The following is a 27,713-nucleotide window of genomic DNA, read 5'->3' on the forward strand; positions in this document are numbered from 1 at the left end:
GGCGTTTTTCCTCGCGCACTCTCAGGTATGTAGTAAAGTGATGTACAAACAATATCTCCGGTTAAAGTTTTGATTTTAATAACAGCAGCCAGCAACAAAAACCCTACGCGTTGCTACACCGCATCCACGGACCTCTACACCCATTTTGCTTGCGTGGCTGCGGGGATGAGGGCACCTTCTTTCACACGTTTTGGGAATGCCCATGCATACAAAATTATTGGCGACAAATATTGCAAACTGTATCCCAGGTGCTAGAGGTCTCGGTTCTCCCGGAGCCAAGGCGGTGTCTCCTCAACATATGGGAACCGACAGATCTGTCCCGGCGTGGTCGACTCTGGGTAACACTGGGAATGATGGTAGCGAAGTGGGACATTGCGCAGCGTTGGGGGGCGGCAGACCTTCCAACAACGTCACAGTGGTGCATGAATATGGACAGAACAATGGTAACTGAAAGAGCAGTGTACTTGAGTCCGGCCTGTCCGGGCAAGTGGAATAAGGTGTGGTCCCCATGGAATGTGTACCGAGGCGACATTTGCGATCCTCTGCCAGAAGACGATCCGCTAGACTCAGATCATGAGGGAGGGATGGAGTGAGGGTTAGCGGTTGAGGTAGAGGGACCTTCGGGTGGGAAGTGGGGGGGGTGGTAGTTTCTACACATTCCACATTGGTTCCTAGATAATACACGGCACCTTATCCTGTCCTGGGGATCTTCCTATAGCTATCCTGCAATGTTATTTATCAATGATCGCACTGTGATTTCCCGCTGTTCCTTTGTTTTTTTTGTTATTTTTCTTCAAAAAATGGAAAACGAAAACCTCATTTACTTTGTATGAAACGTGTGCTAGTGACCTTCATTTATTTCGGTGGCGAGCCTTTCATTACAGTGGCTTTTTCACCACATGGACTTTAATTCCACAAGGCTGTCATTGCTATCTCTTTCCATTTAGCGGCCGGCCCCTCGGGGTTGTAGGCGACGTGCTGTGTAACTGTAAGAGGGTACAATAAAGGTTTAAAAAAAAAAAAAAAAAAACCCTACGCGTTTCGGTCTGTACACAGACCTTGCTCACGGGACTGTTGGTGAACCACAACACATTTTTTTAAGTGAATAAATAAGGTGAATTCAAACAGTGACATCATTTCCTATTCCTGATTCAGGGAATTATGGGACATGTAGTGCATGAGGTGAATATTTCTACCGATAACATTGTATTTGGTAATTATTCTCATCCTTAAGTGGGGAAACTGTGGATGTATGTTTCATGATTAGTGTGATCAATAATCTGATTTAGATGACCCTCACTTGAGCCCTCAAGTGGGCATTTTCAATGAACCACTTAACTGTGTTCCATTTCAACCCTCCAGTGAGAAATTACAGTACACTTCTTTCTTAATTGCAACTAGAGGAGTCGTAAGAAATTATAGCTTACATTAATATTTTAACAAAGGAGATTGGTCAAATCCATCTCGCTACCCACTAGTATCCCTGATTATTCACTGTCATTGTGTAAAACCTGTGAAAAAGTTGTGAAACAAAAAAGATATTATAAAACTAAAAAAGGGGGAGGACGGTGCCAGCATTAGCACCCATTAATGTAAAGTCATTTGTCGGGGAACCTGCAATTGTTCATATTAAAGGTGGTAATATAACTCTTCATCCTGGTTCAATCCGTGCGGGCTTAAGGTACGGAAGTTCAGTATATTTTTTGATTCCTTTTGCCCCAATATTTTTTCACAATCTCCACCTCTAGGTTGTATTTCCACAGTTTCAACTGCGTAGAATTAAGTTCCTTCCAGTTGCCCCCATGTTCCTTTTCCATGTGCTTGGCAACTGCGTTGCTCCTGTCGGTGTTAATCGTGGCACGAACGTGTTCCAGTATACGTTTTTTCAGTTCGCATTTCGTGCTCCCAACATATTTCAAAGAGCATGGACATTCAATGATGTATATTGCATGCTGACTTTTACAATTGATAAGTTGTTGAATTTTCCATGCTTGTTTATTGGCCATGGATGCAAAGTCCTTTCTATGGACTGACGGGATACTGCCGGTTTATCTGCAAAGTCCCGAGGTCAAAGCTTATCAGAGCTTTGGAACGGGCGGGCCGCGTTTCTGTACTTATGCTTCAGGACTAACATGAAAGCCCGTGGGGTATGACTTAGAGAAAGGACAAGGCGATTATGGGTCCACGCCTTTTCCAGTTTCAAACCATTCTGGGTTACATAACAGAGAGACTTCCACTGGACTTGCCTGTCACTAACAGTCCTGCACTCTACTATTGAATCAAACTATACTGAGCGATATTTATATAATACAGGTACAGGAAATCGCGAGAATAAAGACGGGTAATACTACTCATTAGCCGTAGGATTTTTATGCCGCACATTTGTCTTGGAAACATTTGGAAACCTAGAGAACGATCTCTGTATAATTGATCTGGGCTTCTACAGAGGATCAGACTTCACATGTCCTTCCTATATGTCCGGTACACTGCCCTACGGTGATGCCGGGTACATATACTGTTGGATCTTAGCCCTGCAAAAGTCCTGCTGGACGAAACATGTGTCGGCTCCCAATGTGTTTTTGTATTTGGATATTTGAGAACAGGAAGAAAACGAAGGAATAAGAAATATCTGATATACTCACTTTGTCTACTATCTACCCTACTACCTATTTGTTCGTTGTTTTGGGACTGACTCTGTTTGCCTCCGCATTTGTGTATGTCAGGATGCAAAGTACCTCCACCCTTACTGAGCACACTAGCTGTGGCTTCCTTGGAAAGGGCAGGCAGGTGCACTGCACTCCCTTGCAAACATCATGCATGATACCTACTCTCTGTGCACACCTCATGCATGCTCTTTCACACCGTAGAGAAGATGTCCTTACACTATGGTAAGTGTACCAGTGACAGTAGTTTCACAATAGAAAAGTCCACGTTCTAGATCATGGGATATGACTTCACTTGACTTTTCAAAATTAGATCTGTGCAAATTTCCTTTAATACACACAACTGCTGTTTGCTGTAGTGAAGTTTCCTGGTGAAATTATGGTGACCTAATGTCATTTTGACTCATGAACTGTGCAACACAACAAAATCATAATGAAAGGTTTATACAGCCCTTCAAAACACATCACTAGGACAACTGCCTACCTGGCTCTTCCACATCTTCTCCTTCTATGCTCAACACCTCTTCTTCGTCTTTGCTGGATTCAACTTCCACAATCACTGCCATTTTCAGGAGAGACATACAAAGAAGATGAATATTGGTATGGTACACATACTATAAAAACTGTTGAAGGTGGGATCCAAATCAATTACAATTTTATGTTTTCTTTTCATTTAGTGATGCTGCTAAAATCATAGCTGATACGAAAATTATCTGTAATATGTACATAGGTATCATAGAGAACTATGGAAAAGAGCACGGATTTCTTACTCTTGCGTTATGTCCACAAAAGATACACTTTAGTAAAGTGCACAAGGGGGTTGTACTTGGCAAAGTTTGCAGAACAGCAGGAGGATGAGTGCCTGGCACATAAGTGGCAAATGACTTCAGTTCCGACAACAGATGCCCAGCAGCTTTTGCCAGACCTGTGTACACTGAATGATCCACTGAATGGGGTCTGAAAGTACATATAAGGATTTTCTATAAGCTAAATTAAGCTATAAAGCCACAGAGCACTGTACAAAGGTGGAATAAAGAGGAAGATATTAGTGAAGGACAAGGGATGTGTGATGTACTAAATGTAGCTAGAAGAACTTGCAAGTTAACTTCAGTAATGTTCTTACTGGTAGCCACAGATTCCTCACCTTTTAATTACATCCAGGTGTCAGAAACATTTCAGCATTACTTCAGCACACATGAGGGCGACGCCATTTGGCTCCGCACTAACCCCATCCCGCTCTGGAAATGATGTGCAGGGCCTATACAGGTGCCACAGTTGCTTTTATAACTATCCACGCCCTCAGATGCAGAGCTCTAAAAGCAAATTTGTCGACAGTGTGAAGATTCCTAGAGTTGAGATTGTATTAATGGACACAGTCCAATCACAGACCTGGGAAGATGCGAGGTTCGGTGAGGAATCTGCAACTAGATAGTGTCTCTACCAGAAAGGCATTACTGAAGGTAAGAAACTCATTCTTCTGATAGAGAGTTCTAGCCACCTTTTGAATAGATACCAAAGCAATACTTATTCTGAGGTAAGTCTGTGAATGGACTCAAACCTGAAAGCGCTGCAGGACCGAGCGGGCAAAATGCCCACCTCGACGAACTTGACTGTCCAGAAAATAGCGCTTAGTGAACGTATAGTTGGATGACCATGTAGCTGCCTGGCAAATTTCTAGGACAGGAACTCCACTTGCCTGCCCTAGAAAGTGGAAGCAATTTTGGCCCGCTCCAGTGAACCCCACAAACAGCTGATCATCCACCTGGTGTTCTTGGTAAGATTTATGTAGAAGCTCAGTGCTCTCTGAAGTTGAAACAATGGAGTTTCTCTTCCTCCTTAGAGGGGTCAGTTGAGCATAAAATGCAGGCAGGGTTATTGTTTGACCGAAGAGGAATGGCACCACTACTTTCAGTAGGAAGGATGTCCAAGTCCGCAGAACTAGCTTGTCTGGGCAAACAGAAATGTACGGTGAATTGACACAATGAGCCTGGACTTTGCTAACATGCCAAGATGATGGCAATGAGCAACAAAGTCTTGATAATAAGGAGCTGGAAAATAACAACTGAGAAGCGGCTCGAATGGAGTGCACATCAGATATGCCCGGATCAGATTAAGGTCACAATTGGGCATGAGAAAAGGAGGGGAAACATATGTTGTAGCCCTTTCAAATATTGCAATCACAACCGGTGACCTAAACAATGAGGTCTGATCTGACAACTGTAACAAGACTCTAGGGGTTGTAAGATAACACTTAACTGTGCCCAAAACAAAGCCTTGTCGGGCAGGAGATAGAACAAATAACAAAATGTCAGGTAACTTGGCCTGGAGGGGGGCAATCTGATGTGTGCTGCACCAAGCCACAAATCTGCCTCAGCAGCAGGCATATACAGCTTTTGATGAGGGATACCTGGCTGCTAAGATGACATCAACCAACTCCAGGGGAAGGTCGAAGGTGTTCAGCGGTCACTGCTCAAATCAAAGCATGAAGCTGGAGAGTGGGAAGGCCCGGGTGCAGAACCCTGCCCTGTTGCTGTGAATGCAGGTTACCCCAAAGGGACATATGCTCAAACCCAGGAGTTCTGGATACCATACTGTTTGTGCCCAGTCTGGAGCCACTAAGATGACCTGGGTCCCGTCTGTCCTGATCTTCTTGAGAACTCGGGGCAGGAGTGGTATCAGCGGAAAGGCATGCAGGAGTCCCAAGTTACACTTGAGGTGGAACATGTCTCCAAGTGAGTGGTGGCTTGGAAACTCCAACACGCAGAAGCACTGACATTGTGTGTTCTCATCAGTGGCAAAGAGATCGAGCCAAGACACCTTGCACCACCTCCAGATGTAACTGCCATTGGTGATTCTCAAAGCATCAACAACTGAGCTAGTCCACCCTGGCATTTAATGAGCCTGCCAGGTGGCTCACCATCAAGAAAATTCCTTTGTCGTTCAGCCATTTCCATAGGCGCAAGCCCTCAAGGGACAGGGTCCATGACCCCACGCCACCATATTTGTAGCAGTACCACATAACAGTGGAGTTGTCCGTGAGCACCTGTACCAGCCTTCCCTTGATGGATTGAAAGAAGACTTTCAACACCAAGCGGATGGCCCTCATCTCCAGAAGGTTGATGTGGAGCCAGGACTCTACCAGAAACCAGAAGCCTCTGATCTCTATTTCTCCTAGATGACTGCCCCAACCCAGAAGTGATGCAACAGCCAAAACTGTCTGCTCTGTGTGGATAAGGGACAGGGTCTATGGCTAACCCAATCGCAGACCAGAAACCACCACTGCTCATCTTTTGCAGTCTCCTCCGAATTCTGAACATGGTCGGTGAGATCCCTTTGATGTTGAGCACTGGGTTTCAGATTCCACTGCAGAGCCCGCATATGTCATTTGGCATACTCGGCCAGCAGGATGCAGAAGGCCATCAGTCCCAGGAGCCTTAGAGTCGACCTCACTGAAATCCAAGCCCGAGGCTGAATATTGGGATCATATCTTGAATGTCCTGCACTCTCTTTCCCGTGGAAAAGGCATGAGTCTGAACCATGTCCAGAATAGCTCTGAAGAAGGGGAGCGTCTGAGAAGGAGTGAGGTGTGACTTTAGCATGTTGATTATGAACCCCAAGGATGACAGGTGGTTTGCCATAGGCTGGAGGTGGTTGACAACTACCTGCAGCAAAAATGAACATCCGAAAGGCGCTGACGACAGCAAAGTCGATCAGAGTGAACTGAAAATGCCACTGTTCCTCCAAGAACTACAGGTAGCACCAATGGGCCGATAAGACAGGTATATTGAAACAGGCGTCCTGGAGGTCCAACGCCACCGTCTGGTATCCGGGGTCAAGAGCAGACAAGACCTGAGCCAGTGTGAGCATGTTGAATTTCTCTTTTTGGAGGATGGAGTTGATAGGACAGGTCTATAAGAGGCAGATGGCCTCAGTCCTTCTTCGGGACCAGAAAGTAGTGGCAATAACAACTACATCCTACTTCTGACACCACCACTCTCAACAGCCCCTTTGGCCAAAAGGGTTTGCACTTCAAATGCAGAGATGGTCCTATGTCAATCTTTGAGAGGACAGTGGAAGGTGCAGTTTAGAAGAGAGAAAGGGTAAGGCACAGCCCTTGTGAACAATCTCTAAGACCCACTGGTCTAACGTGATTGCTTTCCAGCCATTCAGGTGAGAATCAGTGGATTCTGCCTCCCACCAGATGGCTGTATCCCTGAAAGGGCATGCGAAAGAGGACTTGCAGGCGAGGGTGCTCCATAACCTCTACTGGAAAACTACTGGGTTTCCTGTGGGGAATGGATAGGTTGTCAGTAAAGGACGCCTCTGCCAAAACCGTGAAAGGAACGATCGAACTGTTAGGGTTGCTGAGGTAGGGTGAAAAGTCCCAGAGAGCAAGTGGGTGGTAGCCTTGCTCTCCTAAAAAAAGCTAGAAAGCGGAATCAGCTTTGTCTCCAAACTCATAAGTCCCATCAAAGAGCATGTCCATTAGGGAGGACTGGACATCACTGGAGAACTCAGTCGATCGCAGCCACGCATGATGGGGAATGGAAACACTGGGAATGGAAACACTGGTGCCTATGGCCTGTCCATTGAAACCGGTGATTTCCAAGCCACACCGAATCATGAAATTGGCTGCATCACAACCATCTTTAATTTGCTGAGAGAACACAGATTGAAGATCTTTGAGCACACCAGGGAGGAATTCAGCCACTTAATTTGAAAGGGTATGTGAGTAGCATCCCAACAAACAGCTGGCATTTACAGATTGGAGTGTCAAGCTGATAGAATGTTTCCACTCGCTTAGATTCCCTATTAGGGAGAGTGGTGGAAAATGTGTTGGGACTAGAGCGGCTAGTAGAAGCCTGCACCACTAGGATTTTTGGTGAAGGGTACTGCGAAAGAAAAGTCGGGAAGCCAAGAGCAGGGCATTGGTGCATGGCAATTTATTAAATAGTAGAAGGGGCTCAGAAGATGTCCGGTTGGAGGACATCTGTCAGGACATTGGTTTTAACCTCCTAGGTAGGAGCTGGAGGTCAGGTGCTTCAACTGCCCTACGCATCACCATGGCGTGGTAACGGATTCCTTTGTGGCTGGTCTAGGGGGAGAGAAAAATTACCTGTCTCCGGGGAGGTATCAAGACCACTAGCTGCCTGTAAGTCCTCATTCCAATTGCAATCCTGATAGGGCCAAGCAAAGGCTGAGCAATATTATCAACCAGGTCACAGTCATTATCGAAATCAGCATGAAAACGGGCATGCAGAAAGTGTTGTCAAACTTGTGGTGATTAAAGTGGGGAAAGCAGTGCTTCGGGGGGATGGCAGACCAGAATCAACTCGGTATCAGAGAGATCAATTGAGGTCGCCCCTTCAGGTGGTGATGTCAGCAACGGTGTCAACATGCCCAAGCAGGCTTGGGCGGCTGCGCCAAAAACAGAGTTGGAAGAAGAGTCTGAGGCAAGATAGGTTTGATGGGCGTAGCTGATGCAGAGGGCGAGCCTGCTAGCAATATCCCAGGTGGAAGGCCCCTTAGCTCTTTGAGGCCCGAAGGCATGCCAGAGGGAGTCTGTAGAGATCTAAAGAGCCGGAGCATGGTTGCATGGAACTCTTTGATCTGACCAACCATGGATGAAGGCCCAAAACTCGGGATATGCCAGAAGCACCTGTGGGATCAGTTTCAAAGACAGCTGAATTCAGGAGCGAGATCAGGAAGGGTGCAGTCAACCTCGTGATTGCTCAGACAAATACAAGTGGACGAGGAAGCGGAATCCTACTCTGAATTCTTGTGTTTTTTGCACTTATTTGAGATAGTGGAGCATGTTGAAGACCGACCTCTATAGTGGCTCTGTCAACTCCAGCAATAGGACCGAGAACGAACCTTGGACGTGGAGAGTGACTTGGATTGGTCCCGGTGTGGTGTCTTCTTATGCTTGGAGACAAAGTTTCTCCTTCCGTTCCCTGATTTCTTTGGGCTCATCAATACAAAGTCACCTCAGTCCTTGGAGACATGACTCTGCCTCAGGCACCACAGACTAACCTGATGGCAATCCAAAACAGAATTTTTTTTACGACTGTCCCTACAGGGCTTGAAACCTGTCGTTTTAGGGGTGACATCCCTTGCACACTGAGGAAATGTTGTGGAAAATATTGAGGTGAGTGTCACAGAGATGTGAGAGGGAGCTACGGATCCGCATCTGGTGGAGCTGAAAGAAAGAAACCGACGACAGCACTCGGAAGTGGTGCCTACTTAGGCCCTGCATGTAATTTTCGGAGCAGAACAGCATCAGTGCAACGCTGCATGGTGGCTCCTTCCAGTGCACAGAGGTACTGCTGAAATGTTTCTTGATCCAGTCTGACGTCTGGGGAGTATTCAAAATGTGAGGATTCTATAGCTAGAATTCTCTAGCAGAAGGAGAATTTACCCCTACTTCCTCTCCACACCCACATGAAAGACTGTTTGGGAAGACGGTAGGGAGCATGGGCTGTTATTTAGAGCTGGAATGTGAGAAACAACAAATGTAAGTGTGGCAGAAGTAGCAAGAAACCTCAACAAGTGAATTACACTAACACTTGGACCATTGGCCACTACATATCTGTTTAAAGATTTACTTATTAACAATAAAACAAGTTTTGTGGACAAAACGGAAAGGGTATGTTTTATCTCGCAGTAGTGAACTCCACCTCATAATCAATGTGTAGCTGGTTTTATGAGAATAACACAAGGCTTCACCAGACACACACCTTCAACTTGTCTCAACGTTTCAAGGCACATGTTCACAATTGTTTGGCAGCATACCTTCCTGTTGTTTTTCTTTTTCCTCCTTTTTCATCTGCTCCTTCTTTAGTGTGCTCTCGTCCTCCCTTCGCACTTTCAGAGCTGATTTGGAGCTTATTGACCAAGCTTCATAGGCCAGCTGCAGGGAATTAAAATTCACGTTTATTAGGGATTTTCAGTTTGTTCTTTGCCAACTCTTCACAGCAAGCTAAGATGCATTTCAGGTCTTGGAATGTGGATGATAATCATTTTGAAACAATTGTCTGATACTGATCTGGCAATAATTCAAATCTAAGGCAATTTATGTCTGGTAATCATGGAGCATTGACCAAAGTACCAGGGCTAAAGGAAATGGCATCAAGCACCCTGTGCCCCCGATAATATTAACCTCTTGTCCAGTATAGAGCCTCTTATCTGTGGAGCCTGGGAAAAGGTGGCAACTGCAGTCATGTGTTCTTTCTGTCCCTTATGTCAACTTCACGACCCCGAGACCAACTGTATCAAGGGCTGTGCCAAGGATACCAAATGGAATGCCTGTGATGGCAGCCACCACCCATGGCAATGATGGTTAAGAACAATAAGCCCAATGATACAGCTTACTAGAACTTTGTTTAATGCCATTAAAACATTGTTGCTAATAGCTTCTGATGCTTCACTTTAAAAGTTGAATCAGAATTGTATGTGTTTACTTAATGTGCTTGCTGAGCAATTTAAATCTGTCAGGCATTGTGATTTGATAACATAGCAATGCAACACCTTTTCAGGGGTATTAAGCACTATAAAAATTCAATTACAATACAATAGGCAGGAGGACAAAGCGGCATCATTGCAATTGGGTGATTCAGCATTTTTTCATCACAAGCTTCAGGGTTGTGTAAAACTGCTATTTCAAGCATATTTTCAGGTCCTTCCTCTATTCAACCTTTGAGCGGCCTTTGACTCAGTTAGTTATGACACACTAATTCAAAGACTCAAAGAAGCCGGAATAGAGGGCACAGTGTTCGCTTGGATCACATCAAACCTACACAACAGAATACATTTCTTCCATACTCCTCCATTCTTTTCAAAACCATACAGCATTAACCCGTTAAGTGCTGCGCACATTCAGCGGACGTCGCGTGCACTACCTCAATAGTGCTGCGCACGTCCGCTGAATGTCGCGGCCCCGCCCGCGCAATAGAACGTTCCGCACCAGCGCGGAACGTTCAGCGCAGCGGAGGGGTTAAAGCATTAAAGCTGTTTTGTATCACCCACAAAGCAATACATGGCACAGGGCCACTTATCATGAGGAAGAAAATCACCAAATACATACAACAAAGGAACATATGCTCTAGAAGGCACTCTGCCTTAAAATACCGGCATACAAGAAAAAAACATGGGTCGAACATCTTTTTTGGTTCAAGCAGTCAAACTATGGAAGTTGTTACTCACAAATATAAGATCCACTGGCAACCATCTAAGCTTCAGAAGATTAGTTAAGAGCTGGCTCTTCCCTACATGACCAAAACACCACAAAACATTAAAACCTCTGCTGTATATATACATGCATGTGTATATTTATTACCTACTGGTGGTTGTCAGTATGTAGGTATAATTAGGACAATGTTTCAATAGGAAAAGCGTTTTTTTGACTTGGCTATATCTTTGGTGCTGTTTGACGAATCTGCACGTAATTTGCCTCAAAAAGTGCCCCAGTGATTCTATTTGTGCATGTAAAGTTTTGGGGTGATCCATCAAGCGGGCCATCTGTATAGCAGTTTTGGAGATATTAAAAGAAAACCAAAAATGTATATTTGGGCGGAGTCTAAGCACAGCGCTAATGGTGGGATCTGACTGCCTGCCAACACTTCAACCATGAAGTGTTGGCAGCCATCTTGGGACCAATATACATGATAGCAACTCATTGAAATACATTGTAGAGAATGGCATGGTTTTGAGTGTCACAAAAAGGAGAACATAGAAAGTGTGATAGCAGATTTTAGTTACAATATAAATCATTTGCTGATGATACCATATGAATTTTATGCTGTGATTTAAGGTGATTTTACCCTGTGAAAAAGCTGTCTGCTGGGATTTCATGAATCATGTTTGAGAGAAACTTGTTTTCTCATGATTTTCCCATAGAGGTTATGAAAGGTGCTCCAGAGGCTAAAATGAGAACGTATGTTCAGTAAATTCTATGGCAGGATGGAGGAAAGGATTATGCATATCTTCCTTCACTTTGTTATGCATAGCAGGTTAAAAGAACATCGTATAACAACACAATGAAACACAATAAACACAATTGACTACACATCCCATGAGCCATAGGGGAGTAGTCTCCATGGTAAAACAGTCCAATCCTGTGACAGTCCACAATATATAATTCAATGACATCCCTTCTGCTTCCTCTTTCTTCACTGCTCATCAGTTAAGTGGCATTCTTTACAATCCTCGCTTATCCGACGTGTATTATTATTGTATGCGTAGCGGTTAAGGCGTTTTTGATCATTCTTGCTAGCGTGTGTGCTTTGTTTCCTTAGCGCGGTAGGTTTTTACCCGAGCGCTTTATCCCCTTAATACGCGGATCTCACAGTGTGCACTCCGCGCGCTGAGGGGATTCCGTTGGGCGCGTAATCGCCGTGCGAGGCAGCTCTGTGGGGCACTACCGCCGGCTTTGAGGTGCGATTGGGAGTGCGAGCGCTGAGCTCATAGCCGGCCCGCTTCCCAACCAACTCTCTCCGTGACACCACTTTGTAGTGATTTCTTCCCCACACGTTATTGCAGCGCCATCTGGTGGTGCTTTATGTCTCTCGTTAGGGAGTGAATTTTGACAGCTTGGGATCTCCCTAGCTGTTTGAGCACCGGAGAGGAGGCTGCCTGGTTTATTTTGAAGGCGTTGATTGTTCTCTTTAACAGGTCTTCTTCTGAAGACCATTTTTACTCCTCCTTTCAGGAGGCAGAAGAAGAATGGCCTCCACAGCGACTCCCACCTGCAGTGGACCAGGCCCTCTCACCGGGCCATCTCTAGGGCACTGGCCCCCCCTGCAGGATAGGGTGGATCAGTTAGCCAAAACCATCCGGGGGGTGTTCAGTGATCCTAGTTTGGCGGAGGCAGGTCCCAGTGGCTCTCAAGTGGAGAGTAGGAAGATCATGAAGCATCATGTGGTGCACTTGGAAGGGTTTGACAGGCTGAGAGAAACCTTCCTGAAGAGTGTGAGAACACTCAAACACGCACCCTGCCGGGAGGAGGAGGAGCGGAGAAACTTGTGACATGGTCGCCCCATATTTGGACCCCGATGGTGGTCTTCCCCTTGAAGGGGAGGGTGAATCGGAGGGTGATATTCCCTCCGACGAGGATAAGGACTCGGGTCGTCCCTGGCACCCAGGTTCTCATTCCTCTGAGTCCCAGGACTCTAGGTCATCCAAGTGGTTCCCTGACACCAAAGGTGGAGGACTACGTGGTGGCTAAGATTGGCCAGCCTCTGGAGAGGGACGTTAGAGCTAGGATGAGGGGAGAATGCACACTCCAGAGATAGATGAGAAACTTTGTACCTTTTTCGCCAAATATATGCGAGACCCCAAAAAGGGTATACATAGATCCTGGAGAAATTGTCAGAATAAACTCCTGGACGTGGTAGGGCCCTTGACCCAGGTCATCCAACTGGTGGAGCGGTCAAAAGAATCTGGAAACCCTTTGTCTACGAACATAGTTGCGGGTTGGGCACAGCGAGCGATATGCCTTCTTGGCAACGCAAACTGTGCCCTGGCAGCAGAGAGGAGAATATCCCTCCTCATAAAGATTGATCCGAAATAAGGGGACATAGCTACCTCTGAGGCGGGCCCTGTGGATCAGGGTAAACTTTTTGGTGAACTGTTTGTCAAAGACTTGAATACATTTGTCACCACTTTTTTCTAGGGCGTGTTTTTTGCCGGGGCCAGAAGAGGCAGGGGTCGTTCCTCCGGCCGCTCCCAGCAGCAAGGCCCCTCCAATAGAGGTCAACAGCAATGGAATAATGGCTGGAACGACAGTCGTCAGGGAACCTTCTATCCCAGTAGAGGTTCAGGAAGAGGGAAAGGTCGGAAAAACAGAGGAGGTGTGAATACCCCTGGAGGTCCCTCTGGTAAGAATGACCCTTTCTTCCCCTCAAGGTCTAGGGGGAGGCTCCTAATCTTCTCTCACAATTGGGGAAAGATAACATTAGACCCTTGGGTATTGCAGACAGTAAGGGGTTTCCACATAGAGTTCTATGGCACCCCCGTTCAGACGGTGCGCCCAAGACCCTTACATTTCTCAGCAGAAGAGGAGAGTTTGATAGAGACCGAGATTTCAGATCTTCTAAGGAAAGGAGCTGTTTGCAGGTCGGTACTTCATCCGAATGGTTTCCTCATCAACCTTTTCCTAGTAGAGAAAAAGGACAAGGGCTTCGGACCGGTTATCAATCTAAAAGAGTTCAACGAGTGACTGGTTTACCGCCACTTCAAGAAGGAGGGGATACACTTACTTCGGGATATCTTCCTTCCGGGGGATTGGATGGTCCGAATCGACCTGAAGGATGCTTACCTGATGGTTCCCATTTCCCCCCCCTCACAAGCGATTTCTCCAGTTTGCTTGGACAGGGCAAATTTTTGACTTTCGAGCACTGCCCTTCAGCCTTTCATCAGCCCCATGGTGCTTCACGAAGCTATTGCTCCCAGTGGTGGAGATGCTCCGCCAAAGGGGGGGTGAGAATGATTATCTACCTGGACGATATCCTGATTTTGGATCAGTCTCAGGTGCATCTCACCCAGAACGTGACCATGTTAATGTTAATGTTAATGTTAATGTTATTGGTGTCTTATATAGCGCTCGGCTACTCCGAGGAGTGTCCCGGCGCTTTCTAACCCACAGCAAAACTATAAAAGGAAGCAAAAGAGAAGGCAAAAGGAAAAAGAATCGATTACTGTCCATAGACCCACGTTTTCAGACCTTTCCTAAAGGCCAACAGGTTCGAAATACAGCGGAGCGACAGGGGGAGGGTGGTCCATAGCTGAGGAGCCAGATGTTTGAAAGAGCGTCCCCCTACCCTTGCTTTCCTAACAGCAGGGACAATAGCCAAACCAAGAGATTCCGATCTAAGGGATCTTGTGGGTTTGTAGAAAGCAAGGCGTTTCTGGATATATTCAGCTCCCACCACGTGGAGTACCTTGTGCGCCAGCGTGAGTGCTTTAAAAACAATCCGCTTCGTAACAGGGAGCCAATGTAGGGAGAGTAGCAGGTCCGAGGCTCTCGCACGACGAGGCAGGCCAAAAATCGCCGGTGCCGCCGAGTTTTGGACCACCTGAAGCTTTTGTAGTTGATAGTCCGGAAGACCCAAGTATAGAATATTTGAGTAATCCAGCCTGGAGCAGATAAGAGCCTGGACCGTCGTCTTCCTATGCGCCAGAGGGAGCAAGGGAAGAAACTTGCGCAACATTTTAAGGAGACCATAGCAGGTGCCAGTCAGGCCCAGAATCTGGGACTTAAGAAATAGGCTGTTATCAATTTTGACCCCAAGATTCTTAGCCACCAGAGAAGAGGACGAGGGTGGGAACATGTTCACAGGCCACCAATCCTGCCAACTGGGGTCAGCCTGACACCCGAAGAAAAGCACCTCTGATTTATCAGGGTTGCACTTGAGGCTGTTCAGCTGAAACCAGTCAAAAACAGCCCCAAGGCTTCCACGGATGCTCTCTCAGTTGAACTCCGCCCCCTTTCCACAAGTGAAAAGGAGCTGGGTGTCATCGGCGTATGACATGATCTGAGCCCCAAAGGACTCTGCCAGCACCGCCAGAGGGGTCATGAAGATATTAAACAGAGTCGGGCTGAGCACCGACCCCTGTGGGACTCCGACCTCCAAAGGAGGCACTTCGGCAGAGTGAGGGGGGCCCAGACCATCTGCCGGTGACCAGCTAAATAGGATCTAAACCATGACTATTGCATTACTCCAAGATCTGGGTTTTGTAATCAACGCTCAAAAGTTGGAACTGCATCCAGCACAGCAGATAGTCTTCCTGGGTTTTCTCATAGACTTCGTCTCGGCGTCCTTGAGTTTGCCAGAGCCAAAGGTGAACAAGATATGGAAAGAGCGGTCACAGGTTCTACGGAGAGACAGAATTTCGCTGCGCAAGCTTGCCGGAATAGTAGGATTGCTCTCCTCATCGATCCAAGCCATATTCCCCGGCCCATTGCATTACAGGGCTCTTCAGAGATTAAAAGCTCAGCATCTACGGAGGGGTCTGGCCAATTCGGAGATCATCTCGTTATCAGAAGAGGCCAGGACCAAACTTCAGTGGTGGATCGACCACATGTCGGCCTGGAATGGTCGGGCGATCTTCGGGTCGTCCCCAGACTTGGTGATCGAATCGTACGCCAGCAGATCAGGCTTGGGAGCCAGATGTGGAAACAGATCGATGGGAGGCAGATGGTCGGAAGAGAAACTCCAGTTGCACATCCACTGCCTGGAGCTGCTGGCGGGATCCTTTGCGGTGAAGTCCCCGACCAAGGATATGATCTCTTGTTGCATCCTGTTGAGGATGGACAACATTTCTGCGGTGCAGTACATCAATCGCCTGGGCGGCCCTCGATCACGGGCCTTACCCAACCTGGGGAGGGACTTCTGGCAATATTGCCTCCAGAAGCAGATCTCAGTGATGGCGGAGTACCTTCCTGGCCTGCAGAACACGGTGGCGTATTGGAACCCCAGGAATTTCTCTGATTCCAACAATTGGCGACTCGATTGTGCAGTCTTTCTGGCTTTCATGGCCAAATGGGGCCTTTGCAGTCTGAACCTTTTTGCTTCACGGTTGAACCATCAACTTCCACGCTTCGTCAGCTGGAGATCGGATCCGGAGGCCACAGCGGTGAATGCTTTTCTTCAGGACTGGTCGAAGGAGTACCCTCATGCTTTCCCACCTTTCATGATAATACCCAGAGTGGCGGCCCAAGTTCGTCATCAGGCAGCATCCATATTGTTAATTACACCACTCTGGAGAGCACAGGCCTGGTTCCCGACACTAATGGAGCTGTCTGATATAGCCCCAGGGGGGCCTACATTCTCTAGTGCTTCAGGGCCATTTGCAACTCATGGAGTGGAAGATTTCAGGGGACTTTGGAAAGATGACCAGCTTTCTTCGGACCCTGCACACCTCATCCAACAAGCATGGGCCTCAGGAACGATCAAGAGGTATCACATGGATTCCATGGGGGCACAAATTTACTCATATTTTAAATTTCTTGGCGGAATTGTCCCAAGAAGGCCTCGCATGCCGAACTCTTTTCGTGCGGCCATTTCCGCTGGACACTGTGAGATTGATGGCAGACCAGCAGGAGAACACCCCTGGGTTTGTAAACTGATGTGAGGCATCCGGTTGTCTAAACCTCCTGAGCCTAGATATTCTGGCCTGTGGGATGTCAACCAGGTTCTGAGACTCCTGTTGGGTTGGCAGGATAATCAATATCTGTCCTGCAAGGAGCTGTCAGCTAAGTTAGCCATTCTCCTATATCTCATCTCATGTAAAAGAGTGTCTGATGTCAGAGCTCGGAACATCACAGCAAGGTTTTTTACACCGGAAGGAGTTACATTTACCATTGCACAGAGGACGAAAACAAATACCAGGTCAGTATTGTATCCTTCCTTTCTGGATCATCCTAAGTTATGTGTGGTGAGGTGCATTAGGGCATACAAGGAAATTACCTCGGAACTCCGGCCCCCCAGAGAGAGGCAGTTGCTTATTGCCATGCGGAAACCTTTCAAAGCGTTTTCTTCCCCTTCCATCGCCAGGTGGGTACGATGGGTTATGTCCGAGGCAGGTTGGACGTGAGTAGGTTTGGTGCACATTCCACGAGGGGGGCCATGGCATCTAAAGCTATCCAGGTAGGTGGTAGATTGGAAGACATTATGAATGCGGTCGATTGGTCATCTGATTCTACCTTTAAGAGGATTTACTTTAAACCGTCTCTGGTCGTAAGTGAGCTTTGAACATGCATACTCCTCGCCTCCGTCCTGCCATAGAATGAAAAATGTCCTAGCTTTCAAGAAGGAAAGTTTCAATTCTATTAAGGACTGGGAGGCAAGGATTATCCCTCCCTGAGATTAATTTCATTATCTTCCCACCCTGGAGGTTTTTCGTTATTGGTAAGTAATTTCTTACATGTATTGTTGTTGATCAAAGTACTTTCATGTATTGTCGTTGATCCACTGCCTATGTCATTGAATTTGGTGCATTTGCCAAGTTATTTTCTGCATTGGTTCTGAGTCTCATGAATATTGTGAAGGTCTCGGTATATACAGGAACTGGATAACTAGATTATTTCTATATTACAGGGAATGATCAAAAGTTTGACTGAGGCAGTAATCCCTGCTTAACATCCTCCAGTGAAGAAGAGGAAGCGTAAGGGATGTCATTGGATTATATATTGTGGACTGTCACAGGATTGGACTTTTGTTACCATGGAGACTACTCCCCTATTGCTTCATGGGATGTGTAGTCTATTGTGTTTATTGTGTTTTATTGTGTTTTATACGATGTTCTTTTAACCTGCTATGCATAATAAAGTGAAGGAAGATATGCATAATCCTCGCCTCCTAGTCCTTAATAGATTTGAAACTTTCCTTCTTGTAAGCTAGGAAATTTTTCATTCACGCTTTCTTGTTTAGCCATATGAAAATGAAGTCTGACATTCTCAGTAAATTATGTACTTCTGTATTAAGGGCTGAGCCTTGTTGAGCACATTGCTATGTTAGCATAGGCTTATTAGAAGTTTAAACGCCATTTTACCTTTTGCTGCTTTTGCACACAACACTGTATATAGCTGTTGTTGTAAGTTAGGCTGCGAGACTTACTTCACATGAGAAAGGCTTGTTTTCGTCATACCAAGACTTACATCGCGACCCTAATCTGCAAAGTGAGTGCTAAAGCCTCCAAGGTTATCATAACAAGGTAGCTGTTGTTCGGGCTGATCGGCTCACGTTTTAGACATAACATACATGCAGCTGCGAGCCAATGGAGATTCTGGCGCCTTTAATATTGCACTGTAGGCATGATTTCAGGCACTTGGAAGAATCCCGTTTTTCCAGAGAGACAGAGAGCTTTTGCAGATCCCGATGTGATTCACACCTGCTGATCATGGAGGTATGGGGTCCCCCACAAAAGCCTAAGAGACTTTCTATATTTTATAAAACATAGTTCCTATCTAGGGAGGGTGATATACTAGACGCTATAGGACCTGTTTTCACCATCATTTTAATATGATTTCTCCTGTTGTGTTTTATTGAATTGTAACAATGCTGATCATATTTCTAATCATGTGTTTGCTTATGTTAGCAAAGATTCTGCATCTTAGAGCACATCATTAAAATAAATATTTTAACCTTTCCCATGCCTCCTTTTTACTCCTATTGTGGACTGGTATGAGAGTATAACGAAAGAGTGTTCTTGCTTCCCACCATTCCTGAGTATAACCTAAGTTGCATGTTCTGGGTTGTCTAATCATTGGTTCCTTAGCTATAGGACGAAGAGCTAATGTGCCACTGATGCTAGCTACTTAGGGTTTCTAGGTACTGAGGTGAGTTTTTCGGTACACCACAATTCACTGAGGTCCTGGATCTCTGTGCACAGTTCTGTGTAGGAGCAGAATCCCTGCAACACTTCCAACAGGAGCAGCCTGTCAGTTGATTCCCTTGTGTTCTCCTGCAGCCTCCCAGTGTTCTAAAGAACAACTAGAGCACTAACAGTGTTTGTTATGACAAAAATATAGAACACCTGAAGCCATGTTGATTGAATCTAACTGGTAAAGCTTAAAGCATTTAATGTAGAAAGGCACAAATGAGGGGGCTTAGTTTGTCATAGAAAATATGGGTAGTGCTATAGAATTAAAAATTAGGACAAATGTTAATTGAGTTCCCAAATATCTTCCTCTTCTAATTCAATAAAACATTCTGATATGCAGACTGAAAGATGCACTTTCAACACCAGCAGTAGACTGCCAGTTAACTCCCTGGTGGCGATCAGCAGCTTAACTACATTTTTCTAAAGAGCAACTAGTGTGCTAACAATCTGAATTTATGCCAAAATTGTGGCATTACTGAGCGCCATCTTAATGGAATCGAAGTGGAAAATTGCAAGCATTTTCTACTAAGAAAACTGCAATGAATGAGGAAATTAGGGCGCTTCATAACAAATAAGTCTACCAAGATGGGTGCCAGAAAACAAAGATCACAAAGTCTGCAGCTCTGGCCGCAACGCCACATCCTCTCCTTTAAATGTAACATATAATCAAGTGATCAACTGCATAAAAAAACATAAAGATAGTAAAATATTTCAAAGTGATTCTTCGCTATTTAAGAACTCAGAAAATATGTCCTAATTTTAGTTGTTTAGAAGTGCCAATTCAAAAAAGAAAATTTACACAAGAGTAAATCTTCCCTTGAAAATTAACTTTTATATTTATACTTTAATATGTGTAGAAAATTTACTACTTTTGGCTGTTCACCAACTTAGGTTTAAATTTACTTAAAGTGTTGACTTACATGCCTTTAGAGGGTGGAGCCAAATTCATAGGTGTACATTTTTCACATGTAGGCAGAGGTCTCTGAATGGTAAAATGTAGGGAAATCTTTTAAAGTGTATCAAGGTTTAAAAAAAAGATTTTTGCCACGTTTTGAATAATTTTAGGTGTGCTGACTGGGGGCATCCATGCCCTGGAGTGGCAACAGAAATTAAAGAGTGCAGCTATGTCAAATGACAGGTAGTTACCTAAATGTACAGTAGAGAATGCTGAAATTTGTTGCTATGTGCAATTAATATTTAACCGTACAATTTTTCAGAGTTCCATCATGTATTATTAAAAATACATCAGATATTGTCTTTTTTATATCCAAATATCATATAGTGTTGTATGTGATTTCTTATTTCCACACCAGTAGTCTGTCGACATAATTCCAATGTACGAAATAAAATAGCCCCAATGCATTTCAGACCTCTCATGTTTCTTTATCAATAGTAACGCCATCACGTGACATAATCAAGTATTTAATAATGCAATTTAAAAACAATATAATTCATAATTGCTCCACTATTATAAAAGCACACTGAGAAACAGCATTATTAACCCCTTCGCCGCGGCGGCAATTCCGCCGCAGCGCTAGGGGGGGGGGGCCGAGCGGCGCTCGCATGCTCGTGACGGAGCCGCTCCGTCACGAGCCGCGGTTGCGCTGTGCTCATGACGGAGCGGTTCCGTCATGGCCCGCCCGCTTAATAGAACGCGCCGCGCAGGCGCGAAATCAGCGCCGCGCGAAATCAGCGCCGCGCAGGCGCGGCGGCGGGCCATGACAGAACCGCTCCGTCATGACCACAGCGCAACCGCGGCTCATGACGAGCGGCTCCGTCATGAGCATACAAGGGGTTAAAGCATTCGCAATTACAGAAATCATGTTTAAGGACACCATTGGATGGTCCAAGTTCTATATCAAAGCCACAATGATTGAATTGCATGCAGGTTATTTTGTACAGTGGAATTATGTCGACAGACTACTGTCGTGAAAAAGAAATCACATGTAACAATAAGTTATATTTTGATTTTTTTTTAAACTGACAAAATGTTGATGTATTTTCGATAATAAATTAGAGTTTTGGAGAATTCTGGAAAACGGTGCTTTCAAATATTAATTGCAAGTAGCGTCAAATTTCAGCTTTCTCTGCTGTACATTTGGGTACGTATTTGTAACCTGACAAACAGCTGCATTTTCCCATTTTTAAATGTAGAGCATGGAACTGCTACAGCTCTATAAACTTAATTTTGAATAATACATTTCATTGATTTAAATATATTAGATTTAAATGTTTTTAGATTTTTTTATTCTCAATTAAAGAAAAATCTGTAAATGTATTTATTTTTTACATTTCAAACATTTCTACAAGTTATGTATAGAATTAATTAACAGTAATTAAATATTTTTTAATATAAGTTACATTTAGGTTTGAATAAAGGGTATTACACTATTTTATAAGAAAATATGCATTAATTTTTTGTTTATATTTTATTTTTTTACTTCAAATTACATTTTTATATACTTTTTTAAAAAGTCGAAATAAACTAAGTTATATTAACACTGTTTCCAATGGGGCATTACTTTAAGTCCCTGACTCCATTATTTTTTAAGGGGGGTGCAGCAGTTTGGTGGTTGACCATGTATGGTGCTGGGCTTACACCAGGTCTGAGTTGGAGTACATTCATGACTGTTTTATGTCCTTTTTGGCTGAAGTAACTTAAAAAGTATGGGTTGTGAACAGAAATGGACTTATTTTGTTGGGGTGGGTGCGTAGCCCTCCCTAAACCCCACCTTAGTCCTTCCTACACGCTTAAATCACTCCCTACTTTTAGTAAGTATTCCCCATTTTCCAGCCACACCCACTGTCCCTCCAACATTTACTACTAAAATGTATATGTATCTGTGCAGAGATCTCCACAGACTGGACAGATATTTTTGCACAAAAAAGATAGGAGAGGCAAATTAGCATAAGTAGGTTAGAGAATGGAAAATATACTATTGTGGTTCTACTAAATGTAGTACAAAATGCAGTTGGGTCCTTGGAAGTTTACACTGACTCCAAACTTGCACAGAATATGAAAACAGAAGCAGGCATGTGGAAAAAGGTGCAAGACCGAACCAACTCACCTCTGAACAATTCAAACAGTGCCAACTAGATCTTTCAAAAAGATTTGATAGGATTTTTGTATGTATCTTAGGAATTCCCTCCTCATGTTACCACCTCAAGAGACTGAAGACTTGAGAAGACCATAACCATAGAGTTCAGAGATGAATAATCCTCCTGAGGACAACCTCGCCCAGCAGACATTCTAATCTAAACCCTTCCTCCTCTAAATCTGTATACAATAGGAAATTAAGAAAACTTAAAGCAGTATACAATGAGTCACTACATAGTCCAGCATGCCCATGAAAGCCAGGATAGAATAAGCTTAATGGTACATCTACATTGTCTAAGAAGTTAAAACAACAATGTTGATTCCCCTTGCTCCTCTTTAACCCCACAAATATTTAACCTTTTCTGCAAATTATACTGAGCCTCCAACAAGGGTGGAGACCTGTACGCCTGCCTCAGCCCACATGTATCTGACATTCACCCATCCATGTGACAGCCAAACTGGTAAAAGAAGTGTGTCAGGGAGGCCTAACAGTCTGTGTATGTGTTTCTTATCAAAAGCACACCTCTACCATCTTTGCAAAAAAAATAAAAGAATATAGATAGAAAATGATAATTTACCCTCCTGCACATCACTCTTTTTGCATGTGTTCTGGGCCTCCACGGCACTAGTCAACACAAGAGTTGTCTTCAGACATCTTTCACCTGCCCATAAGACCCTACTCAAAGTAATGATTGAGCTTTAATTCTCTCACAAAAGATACTTTTAAGTATTTTTTTTCCCTTAGATGGTCTGCTCCTATATTGAAAATTATTAGCAATAGCATTCATCAATACCTGAAAGGCTGTTTTCTTTTGTGGTAGTTCCTCTTCTCTCTGTTCCTCATGATCCTCCTCTTCTTCTTCTTCCTCGCTTTCTGTGTCAAAGAGGTTGTAGCTTCCGCTCCGAATCACTTAAAAAATATTTGGCACCAGGGTCAGTAAAAGAGAAATGGCAGGGCTACTCTCACTTGAAAAAGGCTAGCCTGCTATCTTTAGTGATACAGGTCAATAAAATGTCTCCTTTTTAGTTTTGGGACTTTAAAACATAAACAAAGAAAAATAAAACAACAAAGCTAAGTCACAGTTTTTTAGGTTACTTATGGAGGAAATAACAAGCAGTTATCACTTACCTGCCATAGCAATTTTGCCTTTATAAATGATGTTACTTATATTAATTTTGAGTTTCGTTGATCCCTGTCTTTTCCTTACTAATCACGCAGTAAGAATTTCATGATTCTCATCAATCAAGGCAGTCAATTCTCGTCCATTGTTAGGGCCAAACCCTTAGGTTTACATTAGTTAAAGTTGAGAATAAAAATAACTTACTTGATGTATGATTCACCCATGGTTTCCACCATTTCTTCTTCCCCTCATTTTCTTTCTTATTTCCTTCACCTAAGGTAGAAAACAAGGCACTCTTTCACTATCAAGAGTATTTTCTGATAAATATATTCGGTAATCAAGACACACAGATCAATTTGCTGATGTTCTAATTCACTTCTAGGACTATGCTAGATACCCTCCAATGTCAATTGTTAGAGTAGTGCCAAATGGCAAAGGGAAGTAAAGCTTTCTCTGTGAATTAGCATTAGTCTGAAAATGAAAGTTATTCCACAACCCTGGCTTTGAACAGGGAAGTGAAGTTTCCAAATTGGGGAGCTGGAAAGACAACATGGTGCACTATGTAGATATATAATACGTTTTTAAAACTCTCTGGCCACTACTTGAACATACATAAGATCTTAGAGGAGAATTACATTAACCCGTTAACCGCAGCGGTAATTCCGCCGCGGTGCGGGTGTTTCCGTGCGCGGGCGGGGCCGCGTCGGCCATTGGCCGACGACAGCACTGGGAAGGTAATGCTGCCGTCGGCCAATGGCCGACGGCAGCAAGGAAAAGGTTAAGGTAGCACTGTCCTGACCAATGAGGTTACTGTGATTATTGTTTCAGATGGGGAATTGATTTGACAAGTATTAGGGAATTGGTTGTTTAAATTGCGGAAGGCTACTTGTAGACGTCTTTGATCTTAAAACAGAATCTGTAGCATTTGTGGGAGTCATTAAAGGCTACAAATATTGACAGTGGGCTAATCAATGCAATTTACTGTCTGAATTCAGACAAGACAGTTATGGTTCTTTATGGAATCCACAGAGGGGTGACAGATCCCTTTATAGTGGTTACGAGAGTATGACAAGGATACCTATTAGTCCCTCCATTATTTAACACCTCTGTAAATAATCTGTACTTGGCCCATAAAAGTGTTAAATCAATTTTCCCTTCAATAGTGGCACTTCAGACCATGGAGCCGAATATCCTAAAGTGTAAAATCTTAATTGTGGGGGCAAAATACACATCAAATAAACTATTTACCCTTTTTGGTGATAAGATGCACAAAGTTTGGGAATTTGACTATCCTAGCCTGAAATTCAACCATAAAGGCATATGGGGTGCTTAGGTGCAAAAAGCACTCACATTATGTAAAAACGTCTCATCGTTATAAGTGCTTTAGACTATAAAATGGGAAACGGTCCACTCTCTGTTCCTTTGAAAGTACATAGAGTAAAGATTGAAGCAGGAACACAATATGGAGCAGATTGGGCAGTGCTAACTAGAATTTGTTGCTATTTTCCAAAAATTGTTTTCTAAGTAGCATCTGCAATATCCAACAATCAACACCAATGCTATTACTACGCTCAGAACTGCATGTTAAAACATATTTTGAATATTGGAGCCTTAGACCCTTATTGTTTTAGCTAAACTTTAGCTGAATCCAAGGAGTCTTTTATAGCCAGGCTTCTGGAAATCTGCTTAAACATGATCATGACTGAAATATTCCATGGATTGTCCTATTATTTAAAACTAATACATACATGGTTCAGTGAGCTGTGGACGGACCCAACTTAGACTAACTATGATAACATAGCAATTTTGAAAAAAATATTTTTGGGGCTATTCTACCAGTGGGTAGGTTTTCATCAAAATGGACAACTGCTAATTCAGGCTATTGTATGTGTAGTATGGGCCCGTTTGAAGACAAAATGCACTTTTTTACCTAAGGCTAGAAAATCCTGGCTTAAACCAGTTTTAAAATCAATAAATATAAGATTGAGGAAAGAAGCATTAAGTTTGTTTAAAAGATGATATTCCTTACGTCTATTTTTGCACAGTGAATTTGATCTTTTGGGTCTGGTAAAATATGCAAATGTTGATAAAACTGTTATAAAAGCGCTCTTCAGACCCATGGATCAACACTTGCCACGTGTATCTTGAGGATGCACACGCACTTGTCTGTGCGTGAAATATGTAATGAAGTTTTGACAAGGAGAGATATGAAGGAATATATTTTGATTGTAACATTTTATTGTTGTACTGTATGCTTTATGGAGCCTTTTGAAACTCCAAAATAAGCATTATGAAGATGATGATTTGGCAAGTAGAAGAGTTAACTCAATTCAATGCCCAAAGCATTATCACAGATGGAAAACTACTTGCCAGAACATTAATCTCAATTCTTTTTGCCGTCGTATTCAGACTGGTCCAGCTACACCAATTTCTTTTACATGTTTTCATTATATTATGGGAACTATTATTGTTCTTTGTTTAAGTTTAACCTGTTACACTGAATTTGGACACTTAAAATCTGGAACAACTCAGACTAAGGATTGACTTCTGGTAGTTTATTTTTTTGCAGCAAAACATACACCATAAATATGAAGCTTATTTAGTCAGGTAACTGAAATCTTAAACAGGCATTCTAATGGAAAAAGTGATACAAAACATCTGTTTATAAGAACAAACATTTTACAGATAAAGCCACAGACCATAATCTAGAACCAACAGGTTTCCTTTTTGCAGTAAAACATATCATTCTGCATAAACAAATCGCTGAAATAGACAGGGCAGTTCATAGAGAACAAATGAATGAAAAGTGACAACAAAGTACCAAAAATTGGGAAGAAATTTTTGGGACCTGGCAACGCAGATATAAAAGTCTAATTTAAGAGGCCATTCAAGTTAAAATACATAATTGTGACAATGAAGATCTCTTTATCATTGGACCACTCGTGTTTTGCCACCTGGAAGAAGGGGATGCTACAACTCTATGTTGCACAGTGATTCATGATTAGGATAGTGCCTTAAAGCAGCCAGGTATCTTCTATGAAACGGCATCTTATGAGAGTCTATCCTACAAAACAGCCTACTCACTTGCACTCTAAAGTGTGATTACAAGAGGCATCACATTGTATATTTTGTACCAATTATTGTTAAAGGTGCATATGCATGGTGTTACTGTCAACTAAGCATTTATTTCACCTTTGCTTTCCAATTCTAGATCTTTCTTCACTTTGTCAGGACTTCTGGACTCTTCAGACACTTCATAAGTACACGCCCCCTGCTGCTTTAAGCTGTCAGATTGCTTCTGCTTTGACTTTATAAGCGCCATTCTGCAAGGTAAAATTAAAACATAAAAAGACGTACTTACAGTTATTCTATACTTATTAAAGAGGCCATGACCTAGGTCATAGCATTCTGGTTTACAGAAAAAAATATTTCAGCAGGGCCAGAGACAGGGCAAAAGTGTTCCCCTATAAAATCAACATCTAAGAAGTGGCAAAGATAAATATGAAACAGGATTGTCCAACATTGGGGGCTGCCGGTGGCGGTCATGTAGAATTTTCAGGTGATCTTTAGGAGATTAATTTACATACCAGGAAATTAAATACCACATATGTACTTAGTCCATGGTTATTCTGAAAATATGGCATGGCTGTAGCCCTTGTGGATAAATGGCCAACAAACCTGGTTCAGCTTGGAATAAAACAACAGCTCTCCAGTAACAACAAAGCATGCTCCATCTCTAACTCTTACACAGTCCCTTGTGCTTTAAGGAGTAAAGATACATGTATGCTGTAAGGCTTGCAAAGCTTAGATGATTTAGGAAGCCAGCACCAAACTTTAAAAATGTGTGGGTGCTACTGAAGAGGATGAGCAAATCAAAGGACATTACAGACCAACAGATATCAACTATGCAGATTCATCTTAAGTATCTGCAAGAGGCTGAGATACTATTTTGAAAGAGAATGAGCCAGAAGAATTAACACTCAGGTTGCATCAAGAGTGATCGTTTGCTACAGAGGGTTTGAGGTACCACGTAGTGGTTGATGGGATGGGGATTATTGATTGTTCTGGTTGCTCCCTCATGATTGTGTTACTGCTGACTGTAGTGATATCTCCAAATATGGACTTTTGTTACTTCTTAGTGGTGTATGGTCTAATGAGCATGGTTAATAAAAATATTTTATTTTTAAAAAAGAGTGATGCCCCTCCAACACAGAAGTGGATGACCTCACTCCAACTGTTCTTGTGATAAAACTTTTATTTGGAATCAAAATCCGACCTTAGAGTTAACATTTCAGGTGAAACATCTTACTGTGTAAAATATCATTAGGCTGAACTATGAAATTTTACTTGATGGATATCAGTGCCAAAGTAATAACGTTAATGCCAGGAGGCAGCATGCCCACCTTCTGAGCCAGAGAAGGGTAGCTAATTCCATGGAGAGGTGTTGGACTG

General features: G+C 43.5%; 1 protein-coding gene across 1 annotated transcript in view; it reads right to left on the reverse strand.

The window, feature by feature from the left end:
• The window catches only part of LOC147706209 (piezo-type mechanosensitive ion channel component 2-like), a 612,835-nt gene that overhangs the window by 235,262 nt on the left and 349,860 nt on the right, over positions 1–27,713 (reverse strand). Inside the window, exons 27-31 of the mRNA XM_086929599.1 lie at positions 26,454–26,584; positions 23,466–23,534; positions 22,935–23,050; positions 9,456–9,573; positions 3,148–3,222 (exon numbers count right to left, since the gene is read on the reverse strand). Coding sequence (XP_086785725.1) covers positions 3,148–3,222; positions 9,456–9,573; positions 22,935–23,050; positions 23,466–23,534; positions 26,454–26,584 — 509 coding nt within the window. The remainder of the gene's footprint in view (positions 1–3,147; positions 3,223–9,455; positions 9,574–22,934; positions 23,051–23,465; positions 23,535–26,453; positions 26,585–27,713) is intronic.

Source organism: Lissotriton vulgaris, chromosome 7, assembly GCF_964263255.1.
Source record: "Lissotriton vulgaris chromosome 7, aLisVul1.2, whole genome shotgun sequence".
Classification (NCBI taxonomy): domain Eukaryota; kingdom Metazoa; phylum Chordata; class Amphibia; order Caudata; family Salamandridae; genus Lissotriton; species Lissotriton vulgaris.